At 45.7% G+C, this 20,410-nt stretch overlaps 2 protein-coding genes across 2 annotated transcripts; one reads left to right on the top strand and one right to left on the bottom strand.

Annotated features, from left to right (window-relative positions):
• Positions 1-6,585: 6,585 nt before the first annotated feature.
• On the bottom strand, positions 6,586-14,016 carry LOC128306767 (sushi, von Willebrand factor type A, EGF and pentraxin domain-containing protein 1-like). Its single transcript, XM_053044372.1, has 7 exons — positions 12,579-14,016; positions 12,206-12,469; positions 10,821-12,112; positions 10,597-10,741; positions 8,499-10,532; positions 6,915-8,426; positions 6,586-6,847 (listed from the first exon to the last, which is right to left on the bottom strand). Exons 1-7 carry the CDS (start codon positions 14,002-14,004, stop codon positions 6,687-6,689), a joined length of 6,834 nt encoding a protein of 2,277 aa, XP_052900332.1. The 5' UTR covers positions 14,005-14,016; the 3' UTR covers positions 6,586-6,686.
• A 955-nt stretch (positions 14,017-14,971) lies between these two features.
• On the top strand, positions 14,972-20,132 carry LOC128307207 (intraflagellar transport protein 140 homolog). The gene is made up of 5 exons (XM_053044954.1): positions 14,972-15,118; positions 15,191-15,564; positions 15,800-16,021; positions 16,096-17,066; positions 17,269-20,132. Exons 1-5 carry the CDS (start codon positions 14,972-14,974, stop codon positions 20,013-20,015), a joined length of 4,461 nt encoding a protein of 1,486 aa, XP_052900914.1. The 3' UTR covers positions 20,016-20,132.
• Positions 20,133-20,410: the final 278 nt, after the last annotated feature.

Here is a 20,410-nt window from a genome sequence, read left to right as displayed (position 1 = left end):
TTGTAATTCTTATTCTAATCATTTTTTTTTTCATTTTGTATTGATGAGACCAGCAGTAAATAGGGTGATTAGATCGTAGTTTTAATTTCTTTTTTTTACAATGTATGAGATAGCTATGGAAAAAGCCAAGCAAATTATATACTTCTACATTTCTACGTCCCAGAGAAGCAAAGGGAGCGAGAGAGAGAAAGAGAGAGAGAATCAGTGAGACAGCAAGGATAAAAAAAACATAATTAGTACCGTTCAATAATTAATGTTGATCAACCGTGAATCACTTTCAGTTTATATATGAAATATAAAATTAATCACACCATGTTCATACCACAAAAAAACAAGAAACAAATAATAATACGACGTAACTATTTCGCAAAACGACCTGCCGATTGTTAAATGCAAATCCACGATAAGCTTTTTATTATGTATGGAAAATTTACACATACGTCAGACACTTAATACCTTCTTATTTAACCCCTTGCACTACATTAGCAGTGTTGAAACGATTGTACAACGGCAAACAGATGAACAGTTTGTGATACTTTCAGGAAATACAAACATCAAGTAATATCTATTCTGGTCGATATAGTAGTGTGAGGGGTTGATTAGGAGCGCAATACACGGCCATGATTGCCTTAATAAACTAGTATTGTGCTTAAGTCAAGTAATAAAATAAGGACGCGCATCTATAAAACAAGGCAAACATGACCGTTGTATAAGAGCCACTTTTCTTTACATGTAAACATTCAGTATCGGTGTGTAATTGTAGCATATTGATATGGGTTTTTCTTTAATTTTTCCATTTTCCTCAAAGCATCAAACAAAACATAGTGTAGCGATTCAGCAAACAATCGAATCTAATAAACCCAAACCAATGCGATAGAGAACGAAATTGTGTAAGCGGAATGCATGGATACTAGAAAAAAAAATACACGAAAGGATAACAATAAACCAACAGGAAAGAAGCAACTAAATTACAAAACTATACCAATACTCAAACTACGCAGAATTGTGCACTCTGATTTATTCATAAGAGAAGAAAAAAACAAAACTGAATGTTAAAAGACGTATATTTTCGATAACCTTTTTACCGAGCAACTTTATCTACAGGTGTAATAGTGAACATAGTAACGAAGGGAGAATGCAGAAGGCCGAACAAATTTACATGCTGAACGTTGGAAAGGAAATGTGTGAAGGTTAGGAACAAAGGAAACATATGAAGAAAACAAAAACAGAACAGTAAACTGTAAAAAACACTGAAATAGGAAGCTGAAACTAATAGATACAAATGCAGTGCGCGCAAAACAAAGAAACAAACAAAACCAAACTGGTTCCATACAGTGAGTGACAAAGTCTTTGGCACAAAGCAAAAACAAAACAAGAACATACACACACTTGTTCTCGCATTGCTAGAGATATTTGAAGCAAGACAAACCTTTACTGAATGTCCCCAAAACCACCTAATGTCAGGAAACGTCGTCAAAATTATTCTGTGGATTAAATGAATAATTTATTTCAACATTATAAATGGTTTTTTTTTGTTATTATTATTTCTATTTCGTTTAATTAAGGGTTTTACATCTTGGTTTCTTTTTTTTCTTTTCTTACAATCATGGCTTTAATACGTCATTATTTATACTTTTTTTTTGTTTATTTCAGTGCCGCTGTTGTGAAGCTATTCATGGATGGAACAGTTTGTTTGAAGTACGGCTATTATAGTGAAGCATGCAAAAGCGTTGTTTTGAGTGAATGTCATGATTAAGCTTAAACTTTCCATACTCGTGCGCAAAGGAACTCTAGCAATGATGTCAAATAAGGTGGATAGTGTACTTTCAACTAGCTGTGTAGCGATTGCGTTTAGGGTTATGGGTAACGTATTGAATGATGATTATAATCCAGCAAAACTGTTTTGCTTCTTACCTCGTGTTAGGGCCTAACACTACAAAAAAACCCCGTACAGTTCCGCGAAACCAATCACACTTAAGAACCGGCATCAGAAACGGATTTAGTCTCAGCAATCGTTAAATGGCGAAGGAAATGTTGCCTCTATTATATGTAAAGACACTGTCAAAGCGAACAGGAAAAGATATGATGAAGTGGCCACATAGATGGTGGACACGAATCCGTGTAGAAAATGAAGCATGTATGCCCTCCTCCCCCTGCCACTCTATACTATCCCTGCACGTGTCACCGAAATTACACTAGAGTTCGAACTTTCCTTAATCTGACATCAACAGAAAAAAAACCCACCGTTTGTGAAATGTTACAACCAGAAAACTGAAAAGAAAAAAAAAACAAGAATACAACATCGCACGGATCGCAGGCAACGTGAGGAGGGAAGAAAAAAAATTAAAACAAAAGCAACAACAAATCAGGTATTATGTAAGTAAGGATGTGAATATATAGAGAGGGGCAACAAGGAGATTAGTTTTATCTGTTTACCTTTTTGTATTGTACTGCAGACAATGCTTTTATTCAATTTAAGAATGATGTTATCTTCATTTTTTTCCTATGCCTAATTGTGAATAGTAACAACAACAGTGCGAAGAAACAACTAACACGTCTGTAAAGTGTTTAGATAATGTCAGAGAGGGTCTCCTTAAATAATGATTTTTGTTTCCATCACCGTGTAGAAAGTGTATCGAATGTATTTTTAAACGAGGAACAAATAAAGTCCTCATTTAACCGGGGAAGTCCTCATTTGCTATCGAAAGTATGCTAGTGAGCGTTCGTTCTGTAAGTGAGCGTAACGTGTGCGGCGTTACGTTTGGTCAATTATTGATGCTAAGTAATGAGAAAACACTCACTAGCGACTGGAACGCTGAAAACTACCATCTTGGGTTCTGAAAAACACGTTTTAATGTGACATTAAAACATTGGGTAATTGTGTTTTATTTGGTTAATTAAAAAAAACACACACACAAATCTTTGTTGTTTAATCGCACCACCGCCCTAGTTGTTGGCCTCATGAAATGAATTAATGAAGATCGAAAAAGCGGGGAAAATTAAGAACAAAAAAACCAAAAAGGTTGGCCAAAGTGACTGATTCTCTTACTATCCCCACTTTACCCCTTTCCTCCCTTCCCCGCCCCTCCCCCCTACATCTCCACCACCCTCCCTGAAAGTGCTAATCGAACATTTACTGCATCGGCGCATCTATTTCAAATGAAAAAAGGCATTTAGTATCTAACAATAGAAGCAAACAAATTGATCTCTACAGTTAATAAGCGGAGGGTATAAAGTATATCTAGCTTTATCTGTATATTGATCATTTATGCAAAACACATTCTCATAATTGTAAAAAAACAACAACACAACAACAGCAACAAAACAATGTTTGTGGTTCTCACCTATTAAATTGTATCTTTAGGGTATATAAAAAAAAGAAGTAAAATAAATTACATCATTATAGTTATGAACAAAAACAAACAAGAAAACATGCAATACAAAGATAGGCGAACAAATTCTGAGTGATCAGCATACTGTTGGTATTATACATATTATATAACTAGAAATCGAGAAACTATAACAAATCAGCGGAGTGTGTTAGGCGAATGCATTGATGTGTCCTTTTGTTTGAGTTAGCTTTCGATCTGTAGTGTGTAATAGAACAGTAAAACGAAGCCAGAGCGCAATGTAAGCAAAGTGAGACCGTATTTTCATACTAACATAGCACACTTATCCCTAAATTTCCCAAACGCTGCATCAGGTCCCTTGTGTTAAAGATATGTCGTAGTGTGCATTCGTATTTAACAGCTAATTTGTTGTAGTGGTAGTGGAAATTTGGATCTTTGTTTGTCATTCTTGTTTATTTTTAAACTTTTTGCTAATCACTGATGTTTCTTTCGGTATTGCGTTACATTCTATGTAATGTCTACAACAACACTCAAAACTCTAGTAGCAGATGATAATTAAATGAAAGAAGATAAGACGACAAAAATCACAAAGAAAGAAGAAACTTATATTCATAGAAAAGAAAAACAAAAATAAAATCATATAAATGTAATTAACGGGCGGACAGTGGAAGAAATAATGAAAACATACAAACCAATTAGAATATGAAATTATATAATTGAGCATTTCCATTAAATCTATTATATTATATTTGAATCACATTGTAAGGCAGAGAAGGCAGAAAGCAAAACTGCAACAGGGCAGTGCATGAAATTGAAAACAATCAACAAAATTAACTACAAACCAAGCAAAACAAAAAGAAAAGGTTAAAACTAATAATAATTATAGTAACGGCCATTCGATTTATAATTGTCAAATTTGCAACAACAAACACATGATATGAAAGTGCAACGAGTATGAATGTAACATGCGGGTGTAGATGGGGGAAATGTAGATTTGCCTAAATCATAAGTAGGAAAAACAAAAACAAACAAAACAAAAATGTGACGATAATGAAGAATGAAACAATCTAAAAATGACAAAACAAAATGAAGGGCGTGCAAAATGAATGACGATACGGCGAGGTGTCGAGAGAAACAGGGATAAAGAGAAAGAAAGAGAGGGAAATAAAGAGAAAGAAAGAGATAGAGAGAAAGTAAGAAAGGAAGAATGAATTGCTTTTTCGCAAGATAAGTAAAAAGAGATACAGAAAAAAGAAGAGTTATAATACTACAGAAACAGAAGATATTTAAGACAAATAAAAAAAGATATTAAATAGCTTTCAAATTTGGATGTGGACGAAAACATCTGCAATAATAATAATATTAATTAATAAAAAGAACAAAAATTCTGTAATTTTCGGTGACTTAGCAACACTTTCCGTCTGAACCAATTCAGTTTTTTGATGAATTGACATTTTCCGTTTGTTTTTTTATTGCAATTTTTTGTTTCACTTTAGTAACCGATCTTTGTTTAACGTAATGGTATTGATTCTTTTTAAGTAAGAACATAACATTATATTGGTACAATAATAATATTTTTTTTTTCAATTAAGTGGCTGGAAATATATATTATTTTTACATTTTGTTAATGTAAAATTGCAGCATGTTTTCCTTAGCAATTGAATCACCATTATAACACATATGCGGTATTAAAAGTGCTACTATATGGTTACGTTGAGCCTCATGTATTTAAACCAAAATTCAACGTAATTTAACGTAACCTTTTGCGGCCAGATCAAGAAGAGATAATTCCACACTATGCAATAGATATGAAAAAAAAAGATTCTTATAATGCAAACTCTTTAGCAGAACTATGAAACAAAATTATACACACAAGGTAAGCACATACAAACCACAAAGGAAAACGTTAACAACATATATGCAAAAACAAAGCAAGAAAAAAAAAATCAACCAGAGACAAGAGTAATTTAAATATTTTATGTAGATATTGTAACAAATTCAAACAGAGTAGAAAGCAAACAAGTTTAACGCAGAACTATAATGGCATCCACTGGCTGATTGATATGGAAGGGCGGTAGGAAAACGTTAAGAACTAGAGTGAGAAGTTTCAGAATGGTACAACAGGTGTGTTTATTTATTCCCACGCAAGATACGTAATTGGTGCAGTGAACTGTTTTCGCTCGTAACTGATTTAAGGTTTTATTTAACTCTTCACAGTAAAAAAGAAACTACTATGCCAATATAAAAAAACATATACCAGCAATCAATGAAAACATCTGTTTAAATGTAAGTGATTCATAAAAAAAGTAAACATTGTTGATTGTTCTGTTACGCGGTAACAAATACAACACGTGAAACGCACTCTTTATGTTGTCATATCAAGTGCAAACTGGGAAATAAGGAAAGTTGAAGTGAATGAGAAAAAGAGAAAGAGAGAGAGAGAGAGAGAGAGAGAGAGAGAGAGAGAGAGAGAGAAAGAGAGAGGGAGCGATAAAGAGAAAGTAATAAAGAAAGAGAGCATGCAAATAGATAGGAATGCAAAATGTTGGCAGGACACACACTACAAATTAAATCACAAACCTTTCCTGTTCGCAAAAAAAGGGATTAAACGAGCATAACATAGTGAGAGAGATATGCATTAAACAGATAGAAAGAACTATTAATATTCATTGCACCATTTAAAAACCATTTTTATCCATTTCTGTACATAACCATTAATTCTTCAAAGATGCAAGAGGAAAAAGGAAAAACAAAAGCAGAAATCAATAACTTTACAAGCCAGTACTTCCTGAGGTTGCCAGAGTGAACGCAGGGTATGCAAACAAAAAAAAACATAGTCACAAACTAACAATTTGAGGAAGGGAGTATGATAGGTTTTACAATGCCCAAAGAGATCCGTAACGAAACGAAGCACACCTACTACTACACTAGTTTACAAAAGTCCTCCTCTGCTTAAGTTCATCCACACACATGAATGGTCGCACTGTAGCGGATGAGGATCGGGAAACGGGATACTACAAAACTATTTGAATTAGTCATCAACAAACCAGCAAAGCCCAAACATATTACAAACAGCGCATGATGCATAGAGAAGTGTGCGTGTGTGTGTGTGCTTTTGAAAATGAGATGGATTAAGATGGAAGGGTGATAATACTATAACTGTAGAATAAAACCAAAAAAAAACAAACCGGAATTAAACGAACAGGTTATTCACTTGAACATTTATCATCGGGCGTTGTCTTTTTAGTGTTGGTGTTTTATTAACGTGCTATTTCTATTTCTACAGGATATACACTAGGAAGTTTTACTAAGCACTACAATTCCTGCCCGATGCCGCTAGAAACATTCATCAAACGGTGTCCACTGTCCGTTTGACTGACAGGTGATCTCCACGATATGATCATGGCAGCGCAGTTTAAGCGAGTCACCGTAAAGGAACGTATTGCCCGCTAGGACATTACCCATCGCAAGGTTTTTCGGTCGTCCACATGAAATACCTGCGAAGAGAGGGAGAGAGAATGTATGTGTAGGAGGTTAACTGGACGCACATATACATTTACATACGTGTGCAGCGTGCCATCATCAGTGTCCAGCGTCCGTTCGGTTGACACTTTACAATGGGATGTCCTTTGATGATATACCCCGGCTCACACCGATACTCGATCTCATCGTCCACGTAGTACTGCTTGTCACGAGATTCCGGTGCAATCAGCATATTCGGTCGATTCGGTGGATTCTCACATACAGCACCCTCACAGAACCCCTCCACGACGTTCCACCGTCCATCTTGGCCGCACTCCGTCACACCTGAGCCACGCATACTGAATCCAGCATCGCACCCATACTGGATGCGATCACCCGGTTCCGCATTGAGCTCACTGTACAGCAACTTCTCGAACCGCCATTCCTCCGGATGACGATGCACAAGCGTGCGGAATGCAACCATCACCACGTGGCTATCGATCGGCGGGCTGGAGAGATGACTCAATGGGCAATTTTTCGGCGTTGCCGCAGTGGTGGTTGTGGAGCTGGAACTCGTCCCAACCGGCACGGTCTCCGCCAGCTCGATGATCTTCTTCAGCGCTGCCGACTCACGCGCATTGCGCTCCTCCAGCAGATGTTGGTACTGCTGGTGCACCACCTGCGCTACGTTCTTCAGCAAATGCTTGATCTTCGTGTTGGTATTCTCCTCCTGCCGAATGTCCACCACAAGCTCGTCGTCGTAGTTCAGCTCCCGATCCATCAGTATGATGTCGATAAACTGGCAGATGACGAAGCGATACGCATTCTCGATGTGTGCAGGGTAGCGCATTGCTGGTGCTATCGGTTCGACCGTACCGTACAGTATGTAATGGAGCAAGTTTTCCGGCCCCAGTCGTTCGACGGGTTTCGGCTGGACGGTGCGCATCAGAAAGCCGAGCAGCTTAACGTCTATGTTGGTTACGCGGGGCGCATCTTTCTGCAGTGTGAACCCGCTCAGATCTGTCCAGTTGTTGCCCGAAACGGTGCCGGAAGCGGAGTAGCAAAACAGAGAGAGTTGTCGTCCGGGTACGGTGGAAGGTGTGCAGCCGTGGAACAGGTAGTCTCTTAGATGCTTCCAGAACTGTACATCCGGCCGACGGTTAACGCGTATGATAAGGTTCGACTGGATATCTGGCAATGGAGTTGTCGTCGGTGGCACAGGAACGCACTCCGGCAGGGGTATATCCCACTGTCCACTATCCAGACACGTCAGAAGATTGTCATCCGTCAGGGCAAACTGTGGCAAACATCGAACTTCCGCCAGAACCCCCACATCATAGCTGGTGAGTAGGCGGGGAATGGCACCACGCTCGGTTGCGTATATGATAGGTGCTCTGCCATCATTCTCCTCCAACTCCAACGGTGGACACTTGACGATGCTGATACACTCGGGCACCGGACCGGACCAAGTTCCTCGTGCTGTGCAGTGCAGAATATCTGGACCAGCAATCAGGAATCCTTCATCGCAGCTAAACCGAGCCTCCCCACCGAAACTGGTCTTCGACAGAATGACGTGACCGTTGAGTGGAGCATTAAGTGTACCGCAGCGCGTTACTTAGGTGTGAGAAGAAATAAAGTTATAAGACACTAGTAACCTTCAAGGATTTTTAGCGGCACCATACTTACGCTTGCAAAACTGAACACCAGCAGTCCATTGGGAGGTGCGTAAACATTCAGCAACTGATGGTCCTATTAGCTCGTATCCTTCGTTACAAAGGAAATGTGCCCGCGTCCCTTCGTACCTTACCGAACCATTGGGCAGTGAATGGTTCCGTGGGCAATCACGGCAAAAGCCTGAACTTACGATACGTACCTGTCCGACCGTTTGCAGCCGTAGATCAAGCCACCGTATCAAGTTGCCACCGTACGGTTCACAGGTGCGATAGTAGTGTTTGACCTCGACTGGCTCTAGTGGGCGACTCCATACGTCGACGTACGCCATCCGACCACGGAACGATTCGGTCTCACTAAATCCACCTCCGAGCACATCCTGCTCCTGTCCGAACACGTACAGCCCACCGTGTTGGATCGGTATACCGGCACTTAAATTCCCTCCTTGTGCACTTAGCTCCCCGTCGAGGTAGAGTGCGTAACGTCCTCCTGTGCTTGTCCAGCTTACGCACACAAAGTGCCAATCGCCGTCGTTTAGCGACACGTTCGTAACGATATGCGCACCGTTCACGTACACCACCAGCCCACTGTAGTCTGTCAGTGTGAATGCATTGTCTGCGGCGGTCGTTGCGTAGGACAGTAGCGTCCCATAGTTGAAATCATCGTCCGTACGGTACCATCCACACATACCGATCGCTCCCAGGGTGCCATTTTGTTTCGTGCGGGCGGGCAACTTAGCGTAGGCGTGTACACCGCTCCGCGGAAAGTCAAACTCAAAGGCGGCTGAGAGCAGGAGATCACACCTGCTGCCGTGATATCCCGGCGGACAATGGCAACGTACGGAGCGATAGCTTTCATCGTCGTAATCCTCAGCAATGCTGCCGGCTAGACTACGTAACTTGACCGGTTCACAGGTGCCCCCATTTCGGCAGTACTGGCGCTTGATCGTATCACATGGGTTATCTATCTGCGTACAGTTGTTGCCCCGTAGCCCTATCGGACAAACGCACATATAGCTCAGTGAGTACTCCAACGATTCTGACATTGTCGCACGTTGTGATTTTTCGGGTTGTGTTTGCAACACAACCACGAACTTGTCGTGTCCCGTGTCGGTAATGTTCGCTCCATTCAAACACAGTGCCCCGGTCGGACATGGCAAATAGTCGCACGGTTCCAGATGGCACCGCCGTCCAGTTTTACCCTGCGGGCATGCACAGCTGTAACCTTCGTCGACGTTCACGCACACGCCCTGAAACTCGCACGGATTGGGCGTACAAAAGTCTTTGGGCCATTCGCAGCGTTCTCCGTCGTAGCCAAGCGGACATTCGCAGATTGGACGTCCGTCCGCCTCTACGCAGCTACCACCATGCAGGCAATAGTCCGACCGGCACGGATCGACGTAAAACTCGCACATCGGCCCACCGGTATACGGTGGTTGACAGTAGCACACAAAGCCAGCGCTACTGTTCGTCGTATCACACCGGCCGCCATTAAAACATGGCGCCGAACCGCACGGATTCAATGCAATTTCGCAGTGTTCGCCAACGTAATTCTCCTCGCAAACGCAACGATATCCAACAGGTGAGGTAGGGTCGGTAACGCATCGTCCAAAAGCTCCACAAACATTAGAGGCGCTCTCGTTGCAAAGCTGGCCACCGATGGCGAAACAATCCGTCGGTGATTTCGAACCACGCGGTGAGCTGTGATTAGACGGGCACGGATGACACTGGGCCCGGTTATATTGCTCCTGATACTGTCCCGGTTCGCAGAGGCGACAGAATGGCATAAGTGTTTTGTGATACTTTACCGTACCAACCGCACCACCACCGTTCGGTTTCGCTTTCTTTAGCAGCTTCAGCCTGGCCACGGTACCTGGTGGACATTGTGGTTTACATTCGTGGGCATGTTTGGCGTTCAGTTTCCTTGTGGAATGATGCTCCGGACATGGTAAGCAAGCGATCTGGCCCGTTTGATCGTTGTACGAACCAATCGGACAGCTGACGCAAGTATTGATGGTGTAGTTATGATACGTACCTCTTGGGCAGTGTACTGTAATCAGAGTGTTGGATTTGGTGAATGGCATCTAGGATTTGGAGAAGTAAAAGTTACTTACCGCAAACCAATTTCTTCGAAATACTGCCATTTGCACAGCGAATTTTCTCGTCTAATTTCAGGACGCTAAGATCTAAGTTGAGCGCACCTAGACGACGCCTTAGTTTCTTCTTTCCGTTGATCTTTTCAAGTTCCTCTTTAATACGCTACACAAAAAAGGAAAAAGTCAATGAAATGATCACGCTTTGTACCAGATATCTTGAGATCTTGAGATGTTGCTCTTACTTTAATGTTTTCCGACTGCTTCCCGTCAGATCTCCATAGACCGAGTTCTTGGGAAACGCGCTTGTAGACGAATATTTTCACCATTGCCCGATCGTTCGTACGTACCGGTTCTGGTGTGGAGTAGCTCTGCGATTCCACACTGCGCTTGACGATGTTGTACCGCACGGATTCATCGGCGTCGACTTGCGCAGGAGTTTTACCGGGCAAACAGGTCGGTAACGTTGTCATCAGCGTACAGTCCTCCTGTTGCCCACACAACTCCTCGCGCAATCCTTCATTGAACGCATCCGATACCTCGTTGATCGCGTCCGTATCGTTGCAGAGCGTAGGATCCATTTCGTCATCCAACCGTATTGTGATGATCTTTTCCACACCGCTCGAACTGATGACCTTGCTGCACTCTGGCACATCCAGCTGTTCGCCCCACGTTGGTTTGGACCGGTCGCATACCATGCGGATGGTGTCTTCCGGCTGGAGGCTAAACATGTAATCTTCCTTGCAGCCAATCTCACACCACACGTGTGAGACGTTGTACGCACAGATTGAGAACCCGTTCCGTGGTTCCGGTATGTCATCGCAGTTGTACTGCTTAACATGGACAGTCAGCACACATTCGGCTTCATTGCCGGACGGATCTACTGCGCGATACTGCACCGAATGTTTCCCTACTGGCAGATAGCCAAACGTAACGTTCTGCGTTACGGTAATGTTGGGTCCGGCATTGTCGTACACCAGTGGTTCCTCCCAGCGAACCCACTTTTCCTGTGTGTTGTTCTTATCGCTCACATAGTGTACTGGACCATCGAGACAGTGCTCAAACACCGGCGCTGTTAGATCTATCACGGTGATGGTAAAGCTGCAGCGTGCCTTATTCTTGAACGCATCCATCGCAATGTAGCTAAACTCATGATCTCCTATAGCGAGTCGAATACCCTCTTCTTTGATACCAGGCTTCGTCCAGTACGTGAAGTTGTCTCCACTGTTGTCGAACACGTAAGGTTGTTGGAGCCGGCGCACTATCGCGTGCGGATAGTCATCATCCAACAACTCGGTATAGTTGCCGGGACATTCAATGTACGGTGGGGCTACGTCTATACATCTCGGGGTCTTGTTTTTGCTCCACGTGCCAGTTCTTTTACCACCGCACTGTTTCGTCGAGGGACCACCCTTCATCTCGAACCCGAAGTTACAGATAAACGTGCAGTTGGTGCCGAATGCGGACTTGGAATCGGCACAATCAGTTGGATCGTAAGTTCCGAACGGTATCTTAGGTAATGTTGGACATAGGATCTCTTTAAGAGGTAGATCGGTAACAAGAAGATATCGGTTAAGGTAGAAAGAAGAAGTAGAAAAGTAGAAGTTACAAGCCAAAGCCGGTTACTTACGTTTACAAGTTGTTTGTAAACCATCCCACTTGGACAGTGGTAAACAGTTACGGTTGTGTGAACCTTTCAGATAAAATCCAGGACCACATGTGAACGAGCACTCGGTATCGATTGGCATCGCCTCGGTTAAGCGTTCCGCTGACATGCTGTAGTTTTGAAGAAACGATTTGTTGCGCGGCGTGTAGTCATACAGGAGATCAAGATCTGGATTGCTGCAGACGGCCATACCGTAGTAAGGTATATTCAACGGTGGGCACTTCTTCACTAATGGCAGACGTTGTCCCAATTAAAATTTCCAATGATTCGTTTCGAGGTGGAATTATCGTGTTAGTATCTTTGCCTATTTTGTATAAACCTTGTCTTCAATACTTACTCGTACATTTGGCCTCTATGCCGGACCATTCTCCGTTCTCCTGACACAGACGGATACTACTACCCGTCAACTCATACCCCGGGCGGCACCGAGTACCACAGGCGGCGTTCAGTACCTGTCTGCAGGGTTTCGGCTCCATTACAAAGTATCCATTCTCCGGTGCCTGAAGTTCGGAGCACGTAATCGCCACGCATCGCCCATCTTCGTTCTCTTGGTAGCCGTGGGGACAAACGCACTCCTTTTCCGATGTTGCTCCGAGCGTTAATGTGATATGGCGTGCATGCGGACATGATTCACATACACCACCGGCAATCCAGTACGTTCCATTCGGGCACGGATGACAGTCGCCGCGCAAACCCGAGCCGGTAAAACCACGCTGACATGCACAACGGTAGTGACCGGAGGTGGTAAGGCAGGTGCAGGTGGCATGTCCATCGCAGCAACCGAGCAGTGCTGCACCGTTCTGGTCCCTAAACTTCGTCTTGTCGCATAATCGATCACAGAGCGACCCATTACCGACCGGAATGGATGGTCCGTGGCGGTAGTCCAGATGCAACGCCTGTCGAACCAGCGTTTCGAACTGTTCGAAGCTGGCCAGTAGGTAGCGATGTTCGTTGGACGTAACGATACTTGCCAATTCCTCATCATTTCCGGTTTCGATCCCTATCGTGAAGATCTTCACTCCACTGCGCTTCAATCGTTGCGCGATCGGTATCGGGCTCTGCCCGTTCGAGTAGCCGTCCGTAATGAGAAAGATGATACGCTCCAGGTTGTCCGGATGCAACGTGCTCGATCTGCTGTAGACAAAGATGTCTTCCGCCTCCTTCAGCGCACCATAAGTGTACGTACCACCACCACTATATTCGATGCTCGGCAGCTGATAGTTCAGCAACAGACATTTATCATTCTCGGGCACCGGTTGCGACACTTGATCGACGTGACGGATCACCTTTTTGCGCGAGCTGAATGTGACCACCGCAATGCGCGTGCGGTTTACGCTAACGTCAAAGCCGGCGAGAAGTTTCTTCACGAATCGTAGCTCACTTTGAAAATTGCTCGGCCCCACGCTGGAGCTGGCATCGATCAGAAATACGATGTCTAGACGTGCGCTGCCATTTTTCAGACTGTTAATGTTGTCTTGAAAGCGGGCATTTACCAACTCCAGCCGTCGCAGGGTTGCATTGATTGTTTGCTGTGTTCCCGGTTGGTTGAGATCTTGCGTTATTGCACTTGATTCTTGATAGAAGTCTTGAGTTGTTCCACCGTGGTCCAGCTCTTGGGACTCGTTCTCAGGTACCGTGCTTGAGGCTTCGTCATACCAACTAGGAGAACTTTCCGCTAGCTGTTCAGTTGTATCGGTCGTGTCTTGACCGTTTACTAACGGTAATAGGACTATTACCATAACACTTAACACCAGACGATACATCACTGATATCCGTTGCAATTGAAACGAACGTTTTGATGTTAATTCCTGTCCATTACCTGTACTGGCACGGCACTACGCTACATCAACTATACCACGTCTACGACTACGAGTGTAACTTTGCTTTGATCTAGTGCCTTACTTCCTGCTTCCTAATCTCCCACGCTCTCATTTTTTTACTCACTCGTCTAAAAGGGGTTCTTAATACATCTATGAATGTTTGCTTATCACTATCCGACCGAGTACCAGTACCAGTGCTGTGCTGTTTGTCAGACTTTCCGATTCAGTGATCACATGTACAGCAAGCAGGCGAAGGAAGGCTATGTTCTGCTGCCGGCATAATGTTTGTAACGACGTCATGAATGGATGCCAATTCGTTTGGTGCACATAATTCAGAAATTTCGAAACAGCTGGAAGTGCTTTGACTCATACGGAGCACGTCTAAAGAAGGGAGAAACCCGCGCAAAAGTACCTAAAAACACGTGGCCGAAAGGATCGTTAACGTAGTTTTCAAATATAGAGCGATGGTGATCACCTTTCGTGATCACTCTGTTAAAGAAGACTTTATTATTAATAACTTTCAGAGGTTATAATTACCGCTAGATTAACTGTTATGATGTAGAAAATTTAAAACTTACAATGTGTAAACGAGATACACCGATCTTTAGGCATAATGGGGCACAAAATCGATCATACACGTTTGCGCGTGTGTGTTAAGATAACAGAGAAATACGCATTAGAAACGTAACACCAACACACTCACAGCTCTCGTTTGACAGGTGCAGTACAACTTGCCGCTGCTTGAGCCACAGCGTGGCCTTGACTGTAGCGTCTCCATGGTGACGGTTGTTATGCCCGAAACGTAAACAAAGCCTACTCAGTGACAGGTCTGCCAGCGAAAAGAAGCGTCGCCGAGTTTTGGGAAGTTATAAAACAGTTTTGTTCTATGAAAGTTCTGTAAAACAGTGGAATGACGCTATATTTCGATACGAAGGTACAGTTTCTTGACAGTGAGGCAATCAGCACCGTCAGCTCATGGCACCCGGTGGAACCGATTTTCGCTGTTGCTTCGTACAGCAACGAAAGAGGTGGGTCTGTAACGATATTCGACGATACGGTAAGTGAAGAAAGCTAGGGGTGCACCGTAATATTGGCAAACCGTTGTGCATACATTTCATCTCGCTTTTAGGGTATTCCGCTTCGGGATGTATCGTTTCCGGTGCATGCCACTTCCCAAGCGACCGTATTGACGTGGCACCCGGAGCGCAAGATTCTACTAACCGGTTGGGAGAACGGTGAAATACATGCGTGGTTCGAGGGAAAACGTGACTTTGCCACCATAAATGGTCCTCACAAGTCACCGATTATGTTGCTGGAGTTTAGCGAAAAGGGTGGTCGCGTTATTACCGCTGATGCGATGGGTGTGTTAACGGGATGGCGGTTCGATGGTCAGTCACAGTTTCTTACCATGTTCAATCACGATCTGCGCGATCCGCTGCTGCACATCACCTTTCGAAAATCGATCCAGAGCGCTAGCAGCAAGGAGTTGACGAATTTGGCACGGTAAGCAGATGATAGTGACGGGATGTTGACTTTATAATACTCCTCTTCGACGTGTAACCTCACGCTGTTCCAAACATTCAGCAAGCTTTCGATATTTTGTAGTTGCTGGGAACTTGATAACAATGTCAGCAATCATGTCTTTCTTTGGACAACATTCAAACTTCAAACTAGAGTTAATTTTCATTGTATCCCCCACAAACCACTCAATCAAAATGATTTGTATTCGTACCCATAGGGCAGCGGTTGCTGGTGATGAGGCAGCGCTCGATCAGTTGACTAGCTGGAGACCGAGGACAGCAGTGCGCAATCTTGCTCATGCGAGTGTACATGATAACTTCTGTTTTTACGCGTGCACCCAGGCCGGCATACTGTACTACATCAATCAAACGGGCACGTGCACGGAAATAGTACGTGGTGACAGCATCCCGATCATGCAGATACTGTGGCACCCGAAGCAGTAAGACGTTTTAGTTTGAATTTTGTTTCTTTTTTTTTATTTCTAAGCAAATGTATTTCTATTCCAAACAATAGAGATTCGATCGTGATACTGATGGAGGATATTACGATCGGGCACTACGAGGTGGATACCAATGGACAAATCGGTGAGCTCGATAGAGTCAAGTTATCCGGGAAGGTGTCCGGTTCGAAGAGTGCCATCACATGGGTGGCCGGATGTGCGCTCGCTATCCTTACGGGTGATCTATCCGTGCGCATCTGGGACATTGAGACGAACGATAACTACGTGCTGTCGATGGAGCTGAGCGCCGGTTCGGAACGGGACTCAACCGCGGACCGGTTACCGGTGAGTGCCGCTGCGTTGGAGGTATTCACCTGTGTCGCCTACTGTCCGGACACGCAAACGCTTAGCGCCGGAACGAGCCAGGGAAATCTGTACACCTGGCGCCGTGCGGCCGGTCTGTACGGGCGTTCGTACACGAGCACGGAAACCCAATGGCAGCTAACGAACGTGACACCGGTGAGGGGCACTATAAAGAGCCTGGTGTGGGGCACCACCGAAGCAAACCGTCCCTGCATGATGGTGAACTGTCTGTCGAGTGTGTTCATCCTCAAGGAACAATCGTTGCTATCGGCTCACGCACGCGCCGTTTGGGCAACGCAGCGAAAATCGAACGAACTGCTTGTTCGACATACAAACGGGCGCGAAGTCGTGCTGCACACGGATATATCGATCATACATCTGGCACTGAACGAACTGCACGTTGTGGTAACGAATGGGCGAACGGTGGCTGTGTATCGGATCGACCAAGGAGGCACGATGCGGAGTATCACTGGACGGTTGGCATCGACTGGTGGAGCGCCAACCGATGGCGTCAATGGCGAATCGGATGCGTTGGTCGTTTCGTTTATGGACAGTTTTGCGGTCGAATGTGTGGCTGTTTATCTGTACGAACAGAGCATTGTGGCACTCGGTGCGGAGCAGGTGAAGATTTACTCGCTGAGCGGTATCGTACTGCAGGAGATTGTGTTCAACGGTAACGAGGGTAAGTAGCGTCGTTAGAGGAGATGTTTTATATCTCTACATCATTATTTATAGATTCGTGAATGTCCAAAGGTTCATGCATATTGAATGATTTATAACTCCTTGAACTGTTAGCATTGTATTGGTGTACTATTCTCATTCTCATTCTCATATACCCGTCATAACTAATAATATTTAATAACAGGCTTTTGTATTTATTGTAGGGAAGCCGATCGGTGTGGATCTTGTCGGTCCGTATCTGACCGTGTTCACGCTGCACGGTTATATACGGCTGTACGATGTATCACGGCACGATATTCGGCTGCTGCAACCGCCTAAGAATGCGTACGATCTGTTCGAAAAATTTGGCGAAATCATTATGGCTCGTACGAACGCGAACGGCACCTATGTGGCGCTAACGATCGCTAACGAACAGCTGCTGCCGGACGGGAAGCTGTACCTATGGAACCTGGAAAGCAATGTGCTAAGCTGGCGCGAATTTCACGCTCAGGAACAGAACGGACGTGTGCGGTGGTTGAAGAACGGCGCCGAACGTACGTCGGCCGCTTCCACCACGCACACCTGCCTGCCTGTTGGATTTTTCTGGGATGCAGAAGACGCCCGTCTGCTCGCGTGCGAAACGAAACCCTTGCCGAAACAACAACCGGCAGCGGTACGAGCGTTTCAGCCCGACTCACAAATACACGTCCTGTTTGTGGAGGGACAAAAATCGGAACTTGCCGAGCTGGAGGTGCTGGAACCGAGCGCCGGAACGAGCGAACAGATGGAACTGATCGGGTTGTGCGTCCCGCATCTGATCGTGTTGCGCCGTAACGACATTGCCCGGCTATCGTTGCGTGACTTTAAAGGGTTGGATGCGTGCGATCTCGCAACACGCGAAATGGTGCTGAACTTTAGCCTGAACGTTGCCCAGGAAAACATGGACCAGGCGTTCAGCTGCATCCGGTCGCTGCGGTCCGACACGGTGTGGGCGAATCTGGCCCGGCTGTGCGTGCAAACGGGCCGGCTGGACGTGGCGAAGGTGTGCCTCGGGCATTTGCGGCGTGCCCGTTCGGTGCGGGCACTTCGGCGGGCGACGGAAGACCCAACGCTCGAGCCGGAAGCGCGGGTCGCCGTGTTGGCGATCGAGCTCGGCATGATGGATGAGGCGGAAGCGCTTTACAAACGGTGCGGCCGGTACGATCTGCTGAACAAGCTGTACCAAGCGTCGGGCCGGTTCGAGGAGGCACTCGAGGTGGCGGAACACTTCGATCGGGTGCATCTACGCAACACGTACCACAGGTACGCGGAGTGGCTGAAGGAGTGTGGCAAAACGCAGAAAGCGATACAGTACTACGAGCGGACGAGCAGCCTGATGCACAACATCAGCCAGCTGCTGATGGATGATCCCGCAGCGTTGAAGCAGTACATGCAGGCAACGGCCGATCCGGAACTGTTGCGATGGTGGGCGCAGTACGTCGAGAGCAGTGGCGACATGGAGGGTGCGTTCAAGATCTACCAACGGTCGGGTGATTGGTTCTCGCAGGTGCGCATACTCTGCTTCATCGGGCAGGTTGGACGTGCGGATGAGATAGCGCGCGCTAGTGGCGATCGGGCCGCCTGCTACCATTTGGGCCGGTACTACGAGAACAGTGGCAAACTGCAGGAGGCGATACAGTTCTACACCCGCGCCCAAACGTACGGCAATGCGGTGCGCATCTGCAAGGAGAACGATCTGCCGGACGATCTCTGGACGGTCGCGTGTACGGCACGTGCCCGGGATAAAGCATCGGCGGCCGCCTACTTCGAAGAGTCCGGCGACTATCGGCGTGCGGTGGAGCTGTACCATCGGGCCGGCATGCTGCACAAAGCGGTCGAGATGGCGTTCCGTTCGCAGCAGCCCGAATCGTTGCAGGTGATCGCATCCGAGCTGGATGCGTCATCCGACCCGGATTTGGTGGCACGTTGTGCTGATTTTTTCGTCGGCATCGAGCAACCGTACAAGGCGGTCCAGCTGCTCGCCAACGCGCGGCAACTATCACGCGCACTAGCGGTCTGTGCCGAACATCGGGTACCGGTGACGGAAACTCTCACCGAACTGCTAACCCCCGGCAAGGAGGATCTGCCCGAGGGTGAGCGAGTGGCGCTACTCCTCCGGCTGGGTGACATCCTGCAGGAGCAGGGTGACTATCATGCCGCAACGAAAAAGTTCACCCAGGCAGGTGATCGTGTGCGGGCGATGAAAAGCCTGCTCAAGTCCGGCGACACCGATAAGATCATCTTTTTTGCCGGCATGTCCCGGCAAAAGGATGTGTACGTGATGGCGGCAAACTATCTGCAGGCCCTCAACTGGCAGAACGATGCAAAGATACTGAAGAACATCGTCACCTTCTACACGAAGGGACAGGCGTACAGTCAGCTAGCGAACTTTTACGCCAACTGTGCGCAGGCCGAGATTGACGAGTTCCGGGACTACGACAAAGCGCTGAACGCGCTGCAGGAAGCGGTCAAGAGTTTGTCGCGCGCATCACCAGCAGCGAATGCCTCCCAACCGGCCGCACTAGACGCGCTGCAGTTAGCAATGGCTGAGGTGAGACGCGTTATCGAGCTGCAGGATGCGACGGAACGGCGCGAGTACAGCAATGTGATCAAGTTGATTAAGGTTCGGCTGGAAGAGCGTCAAGATCCACCGCCACCGGTGCGCGCATGGGATCTGTTAGCCCTGCTTGTGGAGTGTTTGGTCGCAACCGGTCAGCACTCCGAGGCGCTCTACTACGTACGGGAGCTGGCGACACGGAAACCCGACTGGTACCATCAAGAGCTGCTGGATAAGGCCGTGCTCGATCGCTTGGTGGCGGAAACAGGCGTCAATCTCGAACCGTACGTGAACGTTGCGAAGGTGAAGCGACCGACCACGGCCACTATCTCCACAATGAGTGACGACGAAGAAATACAGGAGGTGTTTGAGTAGAAATGTCCAGATCATTCCATGCACTTGGAATTTATGGAATGTGTGGAATGTCCGTCCTCTTCAGTTCAGTAATGTTTTAAATTATTTATTTTATTTAATTGGCACAAAAGCACTGCTGAACTTTAAACTGTCGGCAATGAAGGTGGCGATAGGTATTTAGGGCTCATTCAATTATTACGTAACCATTTCTATCATTTACTACGCAGAAAATCAGAAATTTCGAATGTTAATAAAACATTGCTTTTGATGGAGAAACAGTACGGCTCAAGTGGCTTGATAAGTATTGTGGAACTTGGCATAATTAAAATTAACTGATATTAGCTGTTATGCTGACTACAAACACGGTACATACAACCACCGATCATGATACCGAACGTTCTAGTTGTCAAAAAGCG

The sequence above is a fragment of the Anopheles moucheti genome, chromosome X, assembly GCF_943734755.1.
Source record: "Anopheles moucheti chromosome X, idAnoMoucSN_F20_07, whole genome shotgun sequence".
Taxonomy (NCBI): Eukaryota; Metazoa; Arthropoda; class Insecta; order Diptera; family Culicidae; genus Anopheles; species Anopheles moucheti.
This window is presented reverse-complemented; position numbering and strand designations above follow the sequence as displayed.

Excerpts from the sequence above, each read along its gene's own strand:
- LOC128306767 (XM_053044372.1), bottom strand. The coding sequence starts at position 14,004 with ATGTATCGTCTGGTGTTAAGTGTTATGGTAATAGTCCTATTACCGTTA. Across the intron at positions 10,533-10,596 it reads TTCGAAGAAATTGGTTTGCG|TACACTGCCCAAGAGGTACG; the intron begins GTAAGTAACTTT and ends CTCTGATTACAG. Across the intron at positions 8,427-8,498 it reads TGGTGTTCAGTTTTGCAAGC|TAACGCGCTGCGGTACACTT; the intron begins GTAAGTATGGTG and ends CTCACACCTAAG.
- LOC128307207 (XM_053044954.1), top strand. The coding sequence starts at position 14,972 with ATGACGCTATATTTCGATACGAAGGTACAGTTTCTTGACAGTGAGGCA. Across the intron at positions 16,022-16,095 it reads ATACTGTGGCACCCGAAGCA|AGATTCGATCGTGATACTGA; the intron begins GTAAGACGTTTT and ends TCCAAACAATAG. Across the intron at positions 17,067-17,268 it reads TGTGTTCAACGGTAACGAGG|GGAAGCCGATCGGTGTGGAT; the intron begins GTAAGTAGCGTC and ends TATTTATTGTAG.